General features: G+C 32.8%; 1 protein-coding gene across 1 annotated transcript; it reads right to left on the bottom strand.

The window, feature by feature from the left end:
* Positions 1-9,264: 9,264 nt before the first annotated feature.
* On the bottom strand, positions 9,265-11,678 carry LOC143579715 (abscisic acid 8'-hydroxylase CYP707A2-like). The gene is made up of 7 exons (XM_077062943.1): positions 11,476-11,678; positions 11,030-11,348; positions 10,499-10,891; positions 9,966-10,110; positions 9,773-9,879; positions 9,563-9,681; positions 9,265-9,366 (listed from the first exon to the last, which is right to left on the bottom strand). The coding sequence occupies exons 1-7, from the start codon at positions 11,676-11,678 to the stop codon at positions 9,276-9,278; spliced, it is 1,377 nt and encodes a 458-aa protein (XP_076919058.1). The 3' UTR covers positions 9,265-9,275.
* Positions 11,679-16,192: the final 4,514 nt, after the last annotated feature.

Here is a 16,192-nt window from a genome sequence, read left to right as displayed (position 1 = left end):
CACCGTGTCTCTCTTTATAAAGCTGTGCGCATGATTCTAAACGATTCTGTTATAATAGCATTGCTGTGTTTTTAGATCTAGTAAATTACTATTGGTATCCCTTTTGTTAACAAACTATGCAAGCTCTTCACATAATCATTAGTCTACAATAAGCGTATCATACAGTGTCGGATCTAGTTAAATACTGTTGGTGAACTTCGGTAAGTCACCTGCAAAATTTTGTCAGTAATAAGGTTTGTTTATGCATAGTCGTACACAAGCAGTTAAGCGATATGCTTATCTGCACGATACTATTAAACATGATTAATTTATTTTATTATAGTCAATATTTTTTAGATAATATTATGAAAAATTACTTAGTCTACAAGATATACAGGCTCTCAAGTAACCCTTTTTTTATTTTTTATTTTTATTGTTGAATATAATATTTTCTGTTTGTAGTAAAGACCGGTGGTGAGCTCAAACTTTCATGTTCCAACCACTAGACAGTAGATATATTAACCATGGCCTTTTGAAAGAAAGTCAACTTCTATCTATTCTATTAATTCATTTCTCTTTTTTTTTTATCTATTCTACAAGTTGGAGTATGCAACCCCTTAATTCATCAACTTGGGGCCTTGGGGGGATAATAAATAATAGTGCAAAATCACGAGAATAAATCTTGAGCTAAAAATTTTCATTTAGGAGGATTTTTTTTGTGTGTTAGGCCATCGTATTTTTTAATTTGGAGTATTTTTTAATTTGGAGAGTTCTGTAGTCCTATTCTGGCAAGACTATGCTGTCTTAATTGGGCCCACGTTGGCTTTAGATTTTGGTTTGGGCGCTACCTTATGAAACCATGCCGCAGGCTGCCACCAGGGGCGGTCCTTACTTTGGGCCAAACCGGGCCGCGGCCCCACCATCTTTTTCGTTTAGTAGTGTATTTTTACCGAAAAAATTCCAAAAAATTATATTTATTAAGTTCGGCCCAACCATGTTATTTGAGTCTGGCATATCCATGTTATTTGATTCCGGCCCATCCATATTATTTGAGTCCGAAAGGTTAAAAAATAAAGCCCAGTACAAAAAATAAGCCCAGATTTTGTTGGATGTAATTTCCATCTTAATAGGCCTGTCACGTGTAGATGACCAGGTCGGACCTATTGGGCCCGTGAGATTCATTAATATGTAATTGGTTTATGGGGTTGCAATTAGGGTTTTATTATATTTGGTAATGTCTTTGTTAGCAAGTTAGATTAGTACATATAAACCGAGTTATGATTAGACATTAGAAATACACACGAGATGCAACCGAGCTAGGTTCATCTAGAGAAACACGAGTTATGTGTATGGGGGTTTTTAAGTTATATTTCCTCCATATAATATTGAGAGTTATTCAATATTAGTTATTGTGTGTTTACGTTTTGTTGAGTTATATCAATTCGTCCTTGAGATTTGAGTCCGGCACATCTATATTATTTGTGTAAAAATGGTAATTTGAATAATTGAATTTAAATTTAAATTATTGAATTGGTATTTGAGTTGATTGATTGAATATAGTATGTTTTTATTGTTTGCTCCGACCCGAACCGGATTGCCGACCTGAAACATAGGAGTAGGGGAAAACAAAGTTTTTTGGCTCTCGTGAATTTTAGCCCATCCATACTAGACTTTCAAGATCCGCCACTGGTGCCTGCCACTTGACAGTCGTATCACCATAAAAGCATAACTCTCTGGCGTAACACACGGTGGGACTAAAACCCGGTTTTGAATTTTTTTTTCCAATAATAAGTGCATTTTTAAATGTTATAACGTTTACATGCCCCATATAACTAGACGCTAGTCAGGACGTGCAGTAGTAACTAGCGATTAATCTGTACTAATATAGATTAATAGGGTTGATACTTATGTGTAAAATTTTCAAATATATACATATACCAAAATTTCTATATAAAATTTTCAATTTTCACCGATTTTGACCAAATAGCGATTAATCGACAATTAGTCGGTGAGGTACCGACTAGCGATTAATTAATGCCTATGCGTGATTTTTTACAACCATGGGTATAGGGTATAGATACAAGGACTCCAATGCAGGAATGGAAATGAACAAAATTGCATATTTTTCATAAAATTTTGGTATGGAAAAGAGGACGGGGATACCATTATAAATGCTCTAATATTATGCAATGTTTTAAATTTTATGTTATGTAATGTTATAACTTTTAGTTGATATAATTTTTTTTAATAATTATTTATAAAAAAAATTATAAAAGTATTTATTTTATTAGAAAGAATTAGTGACGTGTCACGTACACCTCATGGATCACACCACTACACCGCTTAGCTTTAACGTGTTTGGATCATAATTCCTTCACAAACAATGTTTGGAGTCCTTGTAAGTAGCTACAAGAGCTATGTTTGAAACTGAAATTCACTTAAAAAAGCCATACGAACTAAATCAAATCGAAAACTCTATAGATACATTAAAAACCCGAAAACTTCGGTGACCCGACTTCGTAAAGTCCTATCGATAGACATACAAACACCGAAAATTTATGACTGATAAAATAGAAAAACACAAATAGTAACATGAATTGCAACTTTTCTGACATTTTTAAAGCCTAAAAGTAAACAACTAGAGATCAATAATGCCTTTTTCATCACTGTCATTTAGGTGGTGTTTTTTTTATAAAAGATCTTCCTGACCTCTTTTGTCTACAGTGCAGACCATGCGTAGACATTGCCCTCTGTAGGCTGTTTGTTTTTCGAAGACGTTTCATTAAAAAACGTCTGCGCGCCCTCTTCTTGGTGCAGACTTGGACCATAGTCTTCCAGCCTCTTCCAAACTCATTATTTCCATCAGATATCAATTAAGTTATTAAGTTTTTGTTAATTGAATTCTTGTTAATTGATTTGTTCAATTGAGTTGTTAATTGATTAGTTTTTTTTTGTTCAATTATAATCTTGCATAATTGTTCAAGTATTATTATTTTTTAATTGAAAAAAGTTTGTAGAAAGTTTAGGATTATAAAAAGTCTATAGAAAGTTTTTAGTTGAAAAAAGTTTGTAGAAAGTTTAGGCTTATGTAATCGGCTTGTGAGTTGTTTTAAGCTCGAGTTTTGGCTCGTTTAATTCATTATGTATAAACTATCTACTTTCGAAAATAATTGAAAAAACTTTTGGAGGAAAAAAATTCACGTGGGAAATTGTTAATGTAAGTTTTATAATTTGCTACTTCAGAGGCATTAATTTGGATTTATATATTTTTAATTGTTGCTAGATAATTTGTGTTTTTGGTATAAAGCTTATATTGAAAATTTTAGTAGTCTGCAGACGTTAAAAAACAAACAGTCTTCTTCTTGCAGAGTGCAGAGGTTTGGTCCACCTCTTCTGCTACAGATGTCTGCAGATGTGGTCCGCAGACTGCGAACATTTTACCTCTGAAAAAACAAACAGTACCTTAGTATTTATTGATATTTTTATTAAAATAAGAGTGATATAGGGTTGAAATTTGGCCAGGTGAAGCTGATCTTTCTGATGCATTTAAATGATCATGAATAAATTCTGGTCTTTTCTTGAACTTTGGAACAAACATTTAATTTTTAAACCTTTATGAAAAACAGATATTTACCATCTTGTTGTGAGATTCATTGAAGGTACGGTACGTACCTTGTAGCAATAAAATGGTGGCTATATAATATTTTATGGTCAGTCTATTTACTCCTCTTTACAACTCTTTTCTGTTACAACTTTTTATGTTTTTTTATAAGTTTCATATATCTTTTCCGGAGCATGCTTGTGTGTGTTGGGGAGAGAGGAAGCCGAGTGTTGGGTGGGTAATGTCACAATGTGGCGCTGGTGGGTTTGGGTTCCGACTGAGGCGGTGGCCAGTGATTGGTGGGCCGGCGCCCGGCGGGTGTGGGCGGGTTGCGCCCCCTCTACGGCTCCACCCTAATACAGTTATGATTTGTTTATGCATTATTTACGTTTTGATATAAGTATGTTACAATCCAAAAAATATCCAATACTAGTTTGAAACCTACACAGGTAATTTATGAAATTACAATATCTAATAAATAATCGATATACAATAAACCTAGCAAGCATTGCTAATACACAATCGGTCCACAATAGTCTTTACAACAATTGTAAAATAAACAATATTGTCATCGATGAAAAGCAAATAATAGAATTAATACACTTTATTTCCGGAAGGGGTTTAAATTTTTAACAGATATTAAATAAACCGAAAAGCAATAAAATACCCTTAAAATTTTTATCAATGCATTAATTTCTTATAAAAGTTATAAATAACGAATGTTTTAGTTCGTAGCAATATACTTTATTGTTTGAATCTATCATAAGAGAACTTAAACTATAAAACATATATATTTGCCACTAAAAATATTTAAGAAAGGTTAAAAAAAAGGATGATTTCTTTAGTCTACTAGTTTTTTGTATACACATGTTATCTTCTTTATTCTAGTATCAACATAACATAACAATTATGTTATGGTTTAGAGGAGAACTTCACATCAGTTAAGCGCTTAAGTCTGCTCAGGTGAGAAGAATACATGATGATTGACCTATTGAGAAGTAAGACCAGTCAAAAACAAAACTGTAAGCTCTTTATGGACAAGACAGACAATATTGGTGGTATCAAAGGCTGCATGCTACAAAACGTGTCGATGATATGTTAAATGCATCATATGTAAATAAAAGTAGAGTGATTATGTGACATATTTAGTAGACGGTGAGGGTACACTCAGCAAAACGTACAGGTCGAGAGTATTTAGCTAGCATAACTATATTTATATTGGCTAAAGGAGGTTTTATACATTTGCAAACTAAACAACGACGCTTAAATGATATTAGAGAGGGTCCACGATTATAATTAGATCTTGTATGTCATCTTATAAAGTTTACTTTTGTTTTTGTTGGTTCCAACTTCTAACTCCTCAATTATGATTCCATTTTTAAGTGGAAGCATGCACATTATTCGGTCAAACTACATATTAATTTGGCATTAGATTGACAAGTGTAATTGAATCAATAAGTTAAAAAAGAAGTCAACTACGTATGTTAGCGTCTCATAATGAAGTGTACTTGTTTGTTTTCTTCTTCTTATTATTTTCTATCATTTGACAACTACTACATATATTGATTGACTGAAAGTCAAGTCAATATGATTTATAAGTTATTTTACATCACGTTTACTCGAAATCTTAATCGGATAATTTAGAAATATTAAGAACTAGTGTGTATGCTTATGTTATGAATCTGTGCTCAAAATAGAATAAAGATTACGTTTTATAGGATGAGAACCGTTACAACATTTAGCTGAAAAAACGTATTAATGTTTCATGAAACAATGTGTTGGTTTGGCAATTATAAGTTATAACGGCCATTGGTTTTTGAAAGTTCCTATGCTTGGTTTCTATTAGTGAGAACTTGGTTACTAGTAATGATTTGCTTCTGCTAGATGGTCGTCAACACATGCATTAGTTCCTATTGATGTGTCAGTTCCTCTAAGTGGTGTTGTTGCTTTATATTAACTAGGTAGATCAGAAGCTAGTCTGGAGACATTTTTTTATTGAGTATTGGATTTGAGTGCCGTTGGCGTCTCTAACTTGTAAAGGAATTAACTTATTCATTTCACCTCCTAAGTTAATACTTGTCCAATTATTTATATAAATTGATATGACTAAATCCATGTGTTAATACTTAATGATTGCCCAGAAAACCTTAAAATGACATAAGTAGCAGGAATCTAGGAATTAGATTTCACATGATTTCTAATCCACCCTTTTAAGAGAATCCTCTTTTTGAACCTCTCTATACCTCCTGAATATAATAAACTCAAAGTAACATTTTCTAATTAAAATAAGATATCATTCAAAACACGTAGCCAAACCATGAGCTTTACACAATATTTGGTCAAAACCGGCATCAACAGCTGTCTAAATTAACAAAGCTAATCCTACATTTTGTTAAACACCAGTCTAGATCATATGGAGAAAAAAAATTAGATTAATATATAGCTTGTTTAAATTAATGACTTACTATTATCATCATCACTTAGTACGGTTGGTCATGACGAAGTTCAATGATTCATAGTTAGAACATCTGTTGTAGGGTTGTTCCCGAGAATCGTTAAAAATTATTTTGGGCCGAATGCGAGAATAATTTGGACCTTAAGTAAAAATATGAGCTTATGATTTGCGTTGTGAATTTTTTTAAACAAAAATGAGTTTAAATGAATTAGGTAATTGAGTTTAAATATTTATAATAGATACATTTTTTTTAAATATATAGTTTTTTTTTTTAAATCTAGACCAGGGTGATTGGGTCAGGAGTCATCACCCTCCCCACAAAGTCATCGCCCCTAGTCACACCATTGGTTAACACTCACATAACCACGAGAATTAGGACGCCATCAAAGTGGCTGGATGGGGTCCGCTTCTCATGAATCACATACAATTTCTTTTTTCTTCTATTTAAATCACAACATGATAATTAAATGGTGGTTAGTTAAAGTCCATTATCTATATGGTAATGACGCTGTACGACGGTATACGACTTTTAGTTAAAGTGTTAAACCATAACGTGTAGCGAGTACTCTTATCTTGTAAATGTCGCCTACCAATATTGACTAACGGTATCATTAAGGACCTAGCTTTTGTAAATGAATTATTCATATGCATGCCTTCTATTTATTAATTAAATGTTCGTCATGTAGCTTTGTAGAACTTTTCAAGTTGTGAACGACTTGATCAAACATATCATGTCGAAGAGAAAAAACAATTAACTATACATCATGGCCAAAATGTCAACATATCAAATTCGAGTAAATTAAGCTGTTGCTTTTGCTATTGAGTTTTTGCAATTTGATTTTATCTGATTTGTTACATTTTTGGTTTTGAAAAAAAACAAGTATCCTGTAGTTGCTCAGTGTCAGAGGATTTTGTAGATAAACTCCGATCTATCGAATTTATTTATGGGGTGTCGTGTTAAAATTTTGATTTCGTAGATAAACATTATCCAATTTAGTTGTGAATTATGATCCCATTTGAGGTGGGAGCATGCGCTTGATTACGCCATTCTGCAAATTTGGCATTGTAGGTTGACATGCGTACTCGAATGAATATTAAAATCTTGAGTTTTAAAGTCAACTACTTATTATTTGCTTTTCATTTAAGATCTATAAATTTGTTAACTACTACGTCCATACGTTGATTAATCAATAGTCAACCCTATTAAATATTAAATGTATTTTTTGTTTTTTGAAAGGGCATGTTTGATAAATAATTAAATATGGTGAAAGATTATTAGAATGATCAAGGCACGAAGGTTGATAGGTAATTGTTTAACTAAAGTAGATCTAGAACTTTTTGACCTAGTGACATTAAGATGTTGAGTAGTGCTTTACTTTTCCAATAGGTGAGGATTTCGTTACATTTTATAAGTGGAACCTAAGAACTCCTAAAATATACTTTATGCCATTACGACATTGAAATACCCCACTACCAGATGAATAAAAAACGAAATAGTTTTGTAGGGCCATAAAACTCATAAAACAATACACGAGTAAAAGTATAAGTAAAAGAATGATAAAACATCTTTCATACGACCTTTCTTACCGACTAATATATTCTATATTTTTCCATAGAAGCTTAAAAGTTTGTTTTTGGTTATCGAAATGAAAACTTATTAAGAGGGAACCCATACTGAATTTCTCTAATCTAACCTTGTTTGCATGTAGGGTTTATCCACCCGCAACTAATGTTTTCGAAACATGGTGGTATTTGAGGTTGGTCATTTATGGAGTTTATGTATCTTTCATGTGAACGTATTATGTGATATCCTCCTAAATTGTCATAACCACCCCTTAAGACTTATTATTTTCGATGAGGTGTGTCTCACTGTTGTAAACATGACAAAATGACTCTTACCGTATGTAACATTCAACTTCTCACATAAACAAACATCGTTTGTTTTACCTATTAATAACTCACATATGTGCTTTTGTATAAGCAATCCTTGATTGCTCCTCCACAGGACTTTAAGGTACAATAGTACGATTCAAATTGTTGGTTTGGATATAGTTGTTGTGGTTCACCATTGACAGATACAATGTAGAAGCCGATAAGGTCAGATGTATTAAATTACCTGGTAGTAGCTATATAACGTTATGTTTGTTTAGTAGACTCATTTACGAAATAATTTACTTTCAATTTAGAAAAAATATCATCAACTCGATTAAAGTTTCTTATAAAATACCATCAACTTGATATGAAATCAAAGACTATAAATATAAAGAGAGATCATAAGAAACAATGGGTCAGGTTATTATACAAAAGAAGACAAAATGAGAAGGATGAGAAGGATTTGCAGACACAAAGAATAGCCCATAAAAATAATGAAAAATTAATAAAAAAATCATAACTCAAAGTCTAATAAAAAACGAAAAATATAAAAACACAAAAATGTTTCCACCGTCTTTCTCGTTCTAAAAAAAAAACAACTCGAAAAAAACATAAAAAAAAATAATTGTGTCTTTTTATTTATCATTGTATTTTTGTTTATTTTCGTCGCTGATGCATTTTTTCCTTGGCATTGTGTCTTTTTTATTAATATTGCGTTATATTACTCAACATTGTGTTATATTTTGTTTCGCATTGTGTTATATTTTACGGCCTATTGTGTCTTTTTTTATTTGTCATTGCGTTGCTTGTTCATTTTCGGCATTGTGTCTTTTTTCTCGGCATTGTGACTTTTCGTCCTTTTCTTTCTTTGGAGCAGGAATTACCGGGGAAACATTTTGGTTTTTAATTTTTTTTTATTTATATTTTAAGCTATAATTATTTTATTTTATTATTTTAAGAAGTTTTTTGTGTAACCATAAATCATTATCACACTTCTCATTTTTATCTTACTTTTTATTTCAACTTTACTAAAAAAAACAATATGTAAAAAATAAGTTATAGAATTATAATTATAAATGCCTTGCGGACTTTGTACAATAAAGTCAAACCTCATCCCCCTCAACAAATATTACCTAACACCCCCTACAATCCTTATTCATTACAAAACCACCACAAATAATCTTTTCTTTTCTCTAACTTGAGAATTAAGAAAACCTTTTTCTTATATACAACCTTGCTGTCCTTTTAGTCTTTGTTATGCCTTGGAAATGCACAACATTTCTGTCTCTACATGCTTTGGTGTCTCTTTGTACTTTGACTATTTAGCCAAGTCAAACTATAGTTGCTTGTCAACTTTCATCATGGGCATTATTTGAGAGAGAGTTTGATGGGCAACCCATTTTGGGGAAGAGCAAAGGGAGCATACTGAATCTCAGTTTGTGGGCCCACTACTGACCACCTGCACAAAATCATATTCTTTGTTATATGCTTATCCTTACGATCGAGTCAACTTCATATAAATTTTACGCAACACCAGTTATCCTTACATTTTAAATATGCGCGTTTTTTTTTTCTTTTGATAAGGGAAAATCACCAAAATGATCATTTTGACGGATAAGTTGGAAAAAATAGCTAGCCTTAAGTGTGTTACAAACCTGTATTTTGTAGTCAAGTGATGTAAGAGGACTAATATCTCCAGCTTGGCTAGTTCATTTCCTGGACATGAGTGGATCCCATTGCCAAATGGCATAAATGTATTGGCTTTTGGTGCCACCTGCCAAATTTACATAATTTTTAGTACCCATTTTTCAATATGCTAAAAAGATCTTATTTTTATAAAAATATTTGTATTTGTTTTTATTTACCTGGAATCTTGAGGGATCAAACTTCTCTGGATCAGTGAAGTTATCTGCACTGTGGTGAATGTTTCTGAACAGTGGCAATACTTTCCACCCTTTTGGAATAAGGTACCCTGAAGTTTATTAACAACTTTTAATAAATAAAGTGCAACTCAACATGGTTGTAGCAATAAATACTCTGGAAAACATTAAAGCAAACCTTCAAATTCAACATCTTGAACTGCTTCTCTGAATGTAAAAGATAAGATTGAAGCAACTCTGAGTGTTTCTTGAATGACTCTTGAAGTTATAGGCATCTTCTTGGTATCTGCCCAACTCAAAACCTTTATTGCCTCTTGCTCCTCCTGTTAAATTTATAAAATAATCAATTAATTTTAACGAACGTTTTGTATTATTAATCAACTATATATAAAAAGACAAATACAATATAAAAGACGCTTTAAAGTTCTTCAAAATGTTAAATTTCAATAAAACTGCGAGTTTCTTTTAAAACAACTTGAGACCGGTACATCAAAACTGTTTAAAAAAACACTATAAGCCACGAAAGGAAAGAGAAACATAGAGTCAAAACTGTTATATGTAGAAAGATTTTAATGTGTAAAATTTATTAAGGCTTTCGTGATAAAAATCTAAAGTAAAACTTATAAAATATAATATCTTCTAATTACGGTACACGTAGTTAGAATAAACCTTAACTAATATATTATATCGAACAGGATTGAAGTTTCTTACCGTGACTGATTGTAAAACGGCCGGATTTTCGGCCAAGTATTTCATGATCCAAGTCAAGACACTCGCGGTGGTGTCTCTGGCAGCGAAGATGACACCGATGATATTATCGGCTATTTGTTCGTCGGTGAGCCCTTCTTTATCTTCCATGAAAGAAGCCAACAAATCATTATGCTGTTGTTCTTTATTCATTTCTCTTCTACCAGACAAAATTTTTGCCAAGATTTGAGCTAGTTCTTTCCTAGCTTTCATTGATTTGTGAAACAGAGTACCCGGAAGGTTAATCGGCATCGAATTGTACCCTTTTTCGAGAATGTAATAACATCTTTTGAGATCTTCTCTGTTGACCAATTCATCTTTGCCCAGAATTGATAGCAATGCCACATTGAATGTAAACTGAAGCAACAAAAGTTCCAAATTACAAAACAAATTATTTGTGCTTTTCGGTCGGATATTATGCTATATGTTATTTGTACTTTTATACCGTAAAAACCTGTCTTTATGAGTGAGATATTGATGAGTACGTTAACTTACTATTTTCATTTCTTGGAAAGTGTTGATCAATCGGTTTTCCCAAGACTTTAGGGCGTCGAGGGCAATGGATTCGATGTCGGGAACGATGTGTTTAATCGATTCGGGCGTGAACGCTCGGAGAACAAGGCGTCTAAGCTTGAAATGATAATCACCCTGGTGAAAGAAAATGGCTTGTTTGCCTATCATTCGCTCTTTGCTAGCCGGAAATGTGGGCTTGAAGAGATGACATTTGGTGACCAACACGAGCTTCGCGGCCGCAGGGCTCGAGATCATCACACACCGGCATCCTAATATGTGCGTCTTAAATATTGACCCGTATCTGTAAAATAAAATTTAAGAATTATGTTCATTCATTTAACTAAAAAGAGACGGTACGGTCAGCTATGGAAAAGCTGAAAATTGTATGTAAAATAACTTATATAAATATTTCCTATGAAAATACGCACCTTTTGACTTTTGATGAGAAGAAGACGTTCGGGTTTTGCGAATAGAGTTCAAACGTTTCACCAATATACGGCCAGCCGAGGGTGCCAGGAGGGAGCGGAAGGTTTATCCGACCGCCCTCAGCGGTCGAGCCAAATAAAAGGAAAGATGAGACAATAATACATAAAGAGAATAGGATGGCAAAGGTAATGAAAATGAACTCCATGGTGTCAAGTGGTGTGGAAGAATGAAAGGGAAGAGGGGTATGTATAGGTAAGGGACATGGGGGTGGGGTGGGGGGTGAGGGTGTACCATTAGAGTTGAGTACTTGAACACGGAATCGTGGCTCCAAATCATTAAATTTTAAAGGATTGAAAGTGAACATTTGGGAGACATGATGTTCGTGAGATGCATGGTTTTCTGTGGGTGGTTTACAAATTATGAAATTGGTTATCAAGTACTCTTTTTGTCTCTATCTTTTATTTTGGTCACTGATTTCTGACATGAATGTTTTTAGATGCATAAAACCATTCAAAAATCTTGGATTGTATCTTTATATATTTGGGTATGGATTTTGGAGTAATATAAACATAAATATCTAAAATCGATTTCATGCTTGACAGATTGATTTGTTTTGCTGAACATGACTTATGTTTTTATTTGTGTAAGAAATATATTGAAGTTGTTTGTAATCAATTTGTAAACAGGTTAATCAAGTTGGTGATGAGTTGTAATAAATGAGTTAAATGAGACATAAAAGGGTCAGCATGTCTAGGGGTGTGTAATCGGTTTTTCTTTTCTCCATACTCGTTTAGATCCAACTAGATCCGGGACCTGATAACTCGTCTCCAACATATATATCCGGACCAAGAACCGATTATATTTATATGGGTCGAGTCTTAATGGGGACTGACGGGTCCGGTTCCAACAAATCTGTTGACAAAAGCTTGGTCAAAGAGTATCCTTGAGCTTTTTATTACAAGGACTTATATCAAATTTTGAAATTTGTCTATTTGGCTTTAGAATATCTATGGCTATTCTTAGAAGTTTCATCCCCGCATTCAAAATGATTCATGAAGATAATTATTAACAATTCAATGCATTGCTATATATGCGTCTAGAGGATCTTAAAAATAGAGCCAGATACTAATTTTGAATTTCTACTAACACTAGATTGTTTATTTAATTTGAAATGCTATTGGGTTCGTGGATCTTCCTTCAAACCCGTTTCCAGAATTGGATCCAACCCCGAGACCCGATTATATTCACATGTTAGACCTGGGTACCACACCTAACATGTTCACGGGGTCTTACACAGTTTATGTTTGTCCGGTTGGCGGATTGATCGTTAAAGTGTATTTGATTATATAGGTTAAACATTCAACCCGAAAATAACTCGTTTTAAACCGTTGATCCCAACATGTTTATAATTATAACATGTTTAAATTAACATGGTAGTAGTCACTAGTCACAACATAAAAGAAAATTGATTATTTTTGTATCGTTTTAGAATTGCCACCCTGGCTATTGAGTAATGTCCACACAAAAAAAACCGATCTCCAAAGGATACAAAATGAGCAACAATACATTTTTTTTTATTGTTTACTATTCTTGGTTTTCTAGCAAATCTTTTTCCTGCTTTTCGTTACATCTATTTCCGCATAAACTATTCAAAATATCAAAATAACTACAAAGTTCGGTATCCCAAAAAACAAGAAACCAAAAATATCCAAATTTAATAACATTCAAAATATCTAAAACCAATTACATTAAATAATGCCCAGTATGTGGTGGGAGGTGTTATGATGTTATCTATCATACCTTCTCTTCATTTTCATCCTAAAAGCCGCCACCAATTGTACAAAAATCTGCAATCTCACAGGTAGTGCCACTTACAATGTGTGTTTAACATTACATCGTAATATGTTATAACGGCCTATAACATGTATTGTTGTGCTGGGTTATAATACAACAGTCGTTACTTAATTATCCTGGGTTTTAAAGGGACGTGATTATTCAAAGGGATGTATTGGGATGCAATGAATTATTATGATCATTTACGTCCATAGGAATGAGAATAAAGATAAACTATGTGTCTTAAAGCACATAACATATTACAACTTGTCACTTGTTTACCTAACTACTGACACATGTAAGTGATGTTCGACTATAGTCTATTTCGTCTATTTCAGTTAGACATACCAGACTTTTGAGATTTCATAAACTTATTAGTACTTTGTATGTAGGCACAACTCACAAGTCACAACAAATATATAAGTATAATTTAGGATACTAGTATTCTAAGGCTCATATCATATAATGCGTTACTAGTAAACTTTCATCTAGAATTTTGGCATATGCATTTGTACCTAAACAATTACTGAATTTACTACACACAATCTACCAAATTTCTTACTCTTTATTTCTGATCATCACATAATATGGTGTAATTAAGTTGGATTGAGCACGCAATAAGATAAGTTGTTCAAAAAACTTCAAATTGTTGTGAAATGTTGTTGTATGTCAAAGACTTACTTAGTGTTGACATCTTAAGGTCAACCACTTAGAGAAAGGACTCGTGCAATACAGTAAGTGTTGGTAATTACATAACGCGAGTATGAAAGTATATGTTTATACTGTGTGTGGTTAAGCTTAATTTGATTATTTATGTGGCTAGACTTATATGTGATTTGTTTGAAGAGAAATATGTAGTGAACTCGTGAGACTAAGGATTCCCAAGGAGCATGTGATTCGATAAGCATTTTTGAAACACAGGGGTGCTTGTGTTCATTGGACGAAACATGTTCCATCGTGAGTAGGCTGAAGGAAATATCATTGAATCACACGTGGAAATAGGATTCAATGGTCAAATGTTGAATTCCAAAGTTGAGTACCACAAGAGGAAATTGATTATAGAATAATGGGATTGATTGAACTCAAAAAAACTACTTCAAGCATGTGTGAAAAGTGTCTAATGAGTCATATATATAATGTGATAATTTGCTAGTTTGAATGTAAAAAAATGGTAAAAATTATATGTAATTAGTGCATGGACTTCCGTCGGCATACCATACACCAATCTACACGAGTGTCTGCCAAAGTGGGATTGTGGTGCATTAGACAATACATCGATTGGCAAAATGAGGGGAGGAGGGGCCTACGTTATGTTGGGTGGATTTCTTGGTGTTGATTTGGGATTTGGGGGCTTATAATTTGGGTTATTAAAGCGCAATTTCACTTAATTAGTGTTGTTTATTTTATTCTTTCATATAGGGTGCCTCAAGCTTATGGTTAGTTCAAGATCGGTCTTGAGATGAACTTTGAACACACGTTGTGAAAAAGTCGGTTTGTGTTAGTGTGCCAATTTCATTATCATCTAGTGTAGTTAATTACAATACCTTTTGATTTTTAAAGGTTATACAAAAAGTAATGTAATTAATTACATTAGATAACTGATCATGAAAGACTTTAAATGATTAGCCACCTAAAGAGTGTGGAGTTGTTGTTAGAAAAGAAATCTTAAATACGTAAAATAAGTATTTAACTATTTGTCATTTTTAAGTTACAAAATGTTAAACATGTCCGATTATAAATAAACTTTAACCAAATTACTGCAATGTGAATGAATTAAAGGGGGAACATTACTACTTTTTTGTACTTGAACAACAATAACAGGTATTAACATGGGAGATCTTTGGTGCATTAGTCGATGACGATCTCGTTTTAGGTCGTCTTGATGTATAGAGACAATATCTATGAACTATGAAGATTGCTGAAAACAGCCAAAATACATATCATGTGTCCAGGTCGATCGTCACTACTTTAAGAACAAAAAAAATCCTTTTAGAACACAATGTTTGATTTGTCTTCACTACTTAAAAAATAAAAATAAAAACCTATCAGAACACAAATTTTAGCTTCTTTTTTCCTCCTCTTTTCTTATCTCTCTCTCTCTCTCTCTTAAAAAGATATCGAACACACAATATTAAAATCTACTTCCAACTATTTTATCTATACTTTATACTACAATAGTGTGAGAAAACATATCAAATGTTAATTAACCGAGAGTCTAGAAAGATGATATGACTAATTGTCCATTACAAGATTTTATGCATTTCTTTAAATGACAGCTGACCAAAGCATCACATTAACGAATACTATTATGATCACCATTTTAAGAATAAAATCCAACAATCAATACACGTTTGCCAACCTTTAATTTCTAGAGAGATGAATCATATATTTACAAGATCCATCGAATATGATTCATCTAAACCAACATTATATTGGTGTAAAAGTATTCCGAGACGTGACATATGACTATATATAGCTTAACTATATTTACTACTTTTTTTAGCTTTTAAGTGATTTTTGATACTCCAAAAAGTTTCTTGTCAAACAATGTTAAAAGTTAATTCAAAACTCCTCATATGCATGTGGGTTTATTTCTATTTATTTGCTTATTGTTATTTAACTTTTGAATAAGAGTCGTTTGTGGCCTGGTCTTTAGGGTTTACCTATTCCTTAGGTAGAACCGTTGTTTTATTTCAGTATTTAAGGAGGCCTTAGGGTTCTCAAGTTGAATTCACTTTCTGATTAATAATCAAGAACAAAGCTTTTGCTTCCTTTTAATTCTTCTTGTGTTGCAATAGTTCCTGAAATACCAACAAATTTGGTATCAGAGCACAGGCGATGCTCCTTATCAGAAGAGTGTGAAGAAAATCATCGATCAAGTACTCA

Source organism: Bidens hawaiensis, unplaced genomic scaffold, assembly GCF_021521415.1.
Source record: "Bidens hawaiensis isolate Kalapana, Puna unplaced genomic scaffold, B.hawaiensis_p1.1 tig00029918_1, whole genome shotgun sequence".
Classification (NCBI taxonomy): Eukaryota; Viridiplantae; Streptophyta; class Magnoliopsida; order Asterales; family Asteraceae; genus Bidens; species Bidens hawaiensis.
This window is presented reverse-complemented; position numbering and strand designations above follow the sequence as displayed.

Excerpts from the sequence above, each read along its gene's own strand:
- LOC143579715 (XM_077062943.1), bottom strand. The coding sequence starts at position 11,678 with ATGGAGTTCATTTTCATTACCTTTGCCATCCTATTCTCTTTATGTATT. Across the intron at positions 10,892-11,029 it reads CTTTCCAAGAAATGAAAATA|TTTACATTCAATGTGGCATT; the intron begins GTAAGTTAACGT and ends TTGTTGCTTCAG. Across the intron at positions 10,111-10,498 it reads CCGTTTTACAATCAGTCACG|GAGGAGCAAGAGGCAATAAA; the intron begins GTAAGAAACTTC and ends TAAATTTAACAG.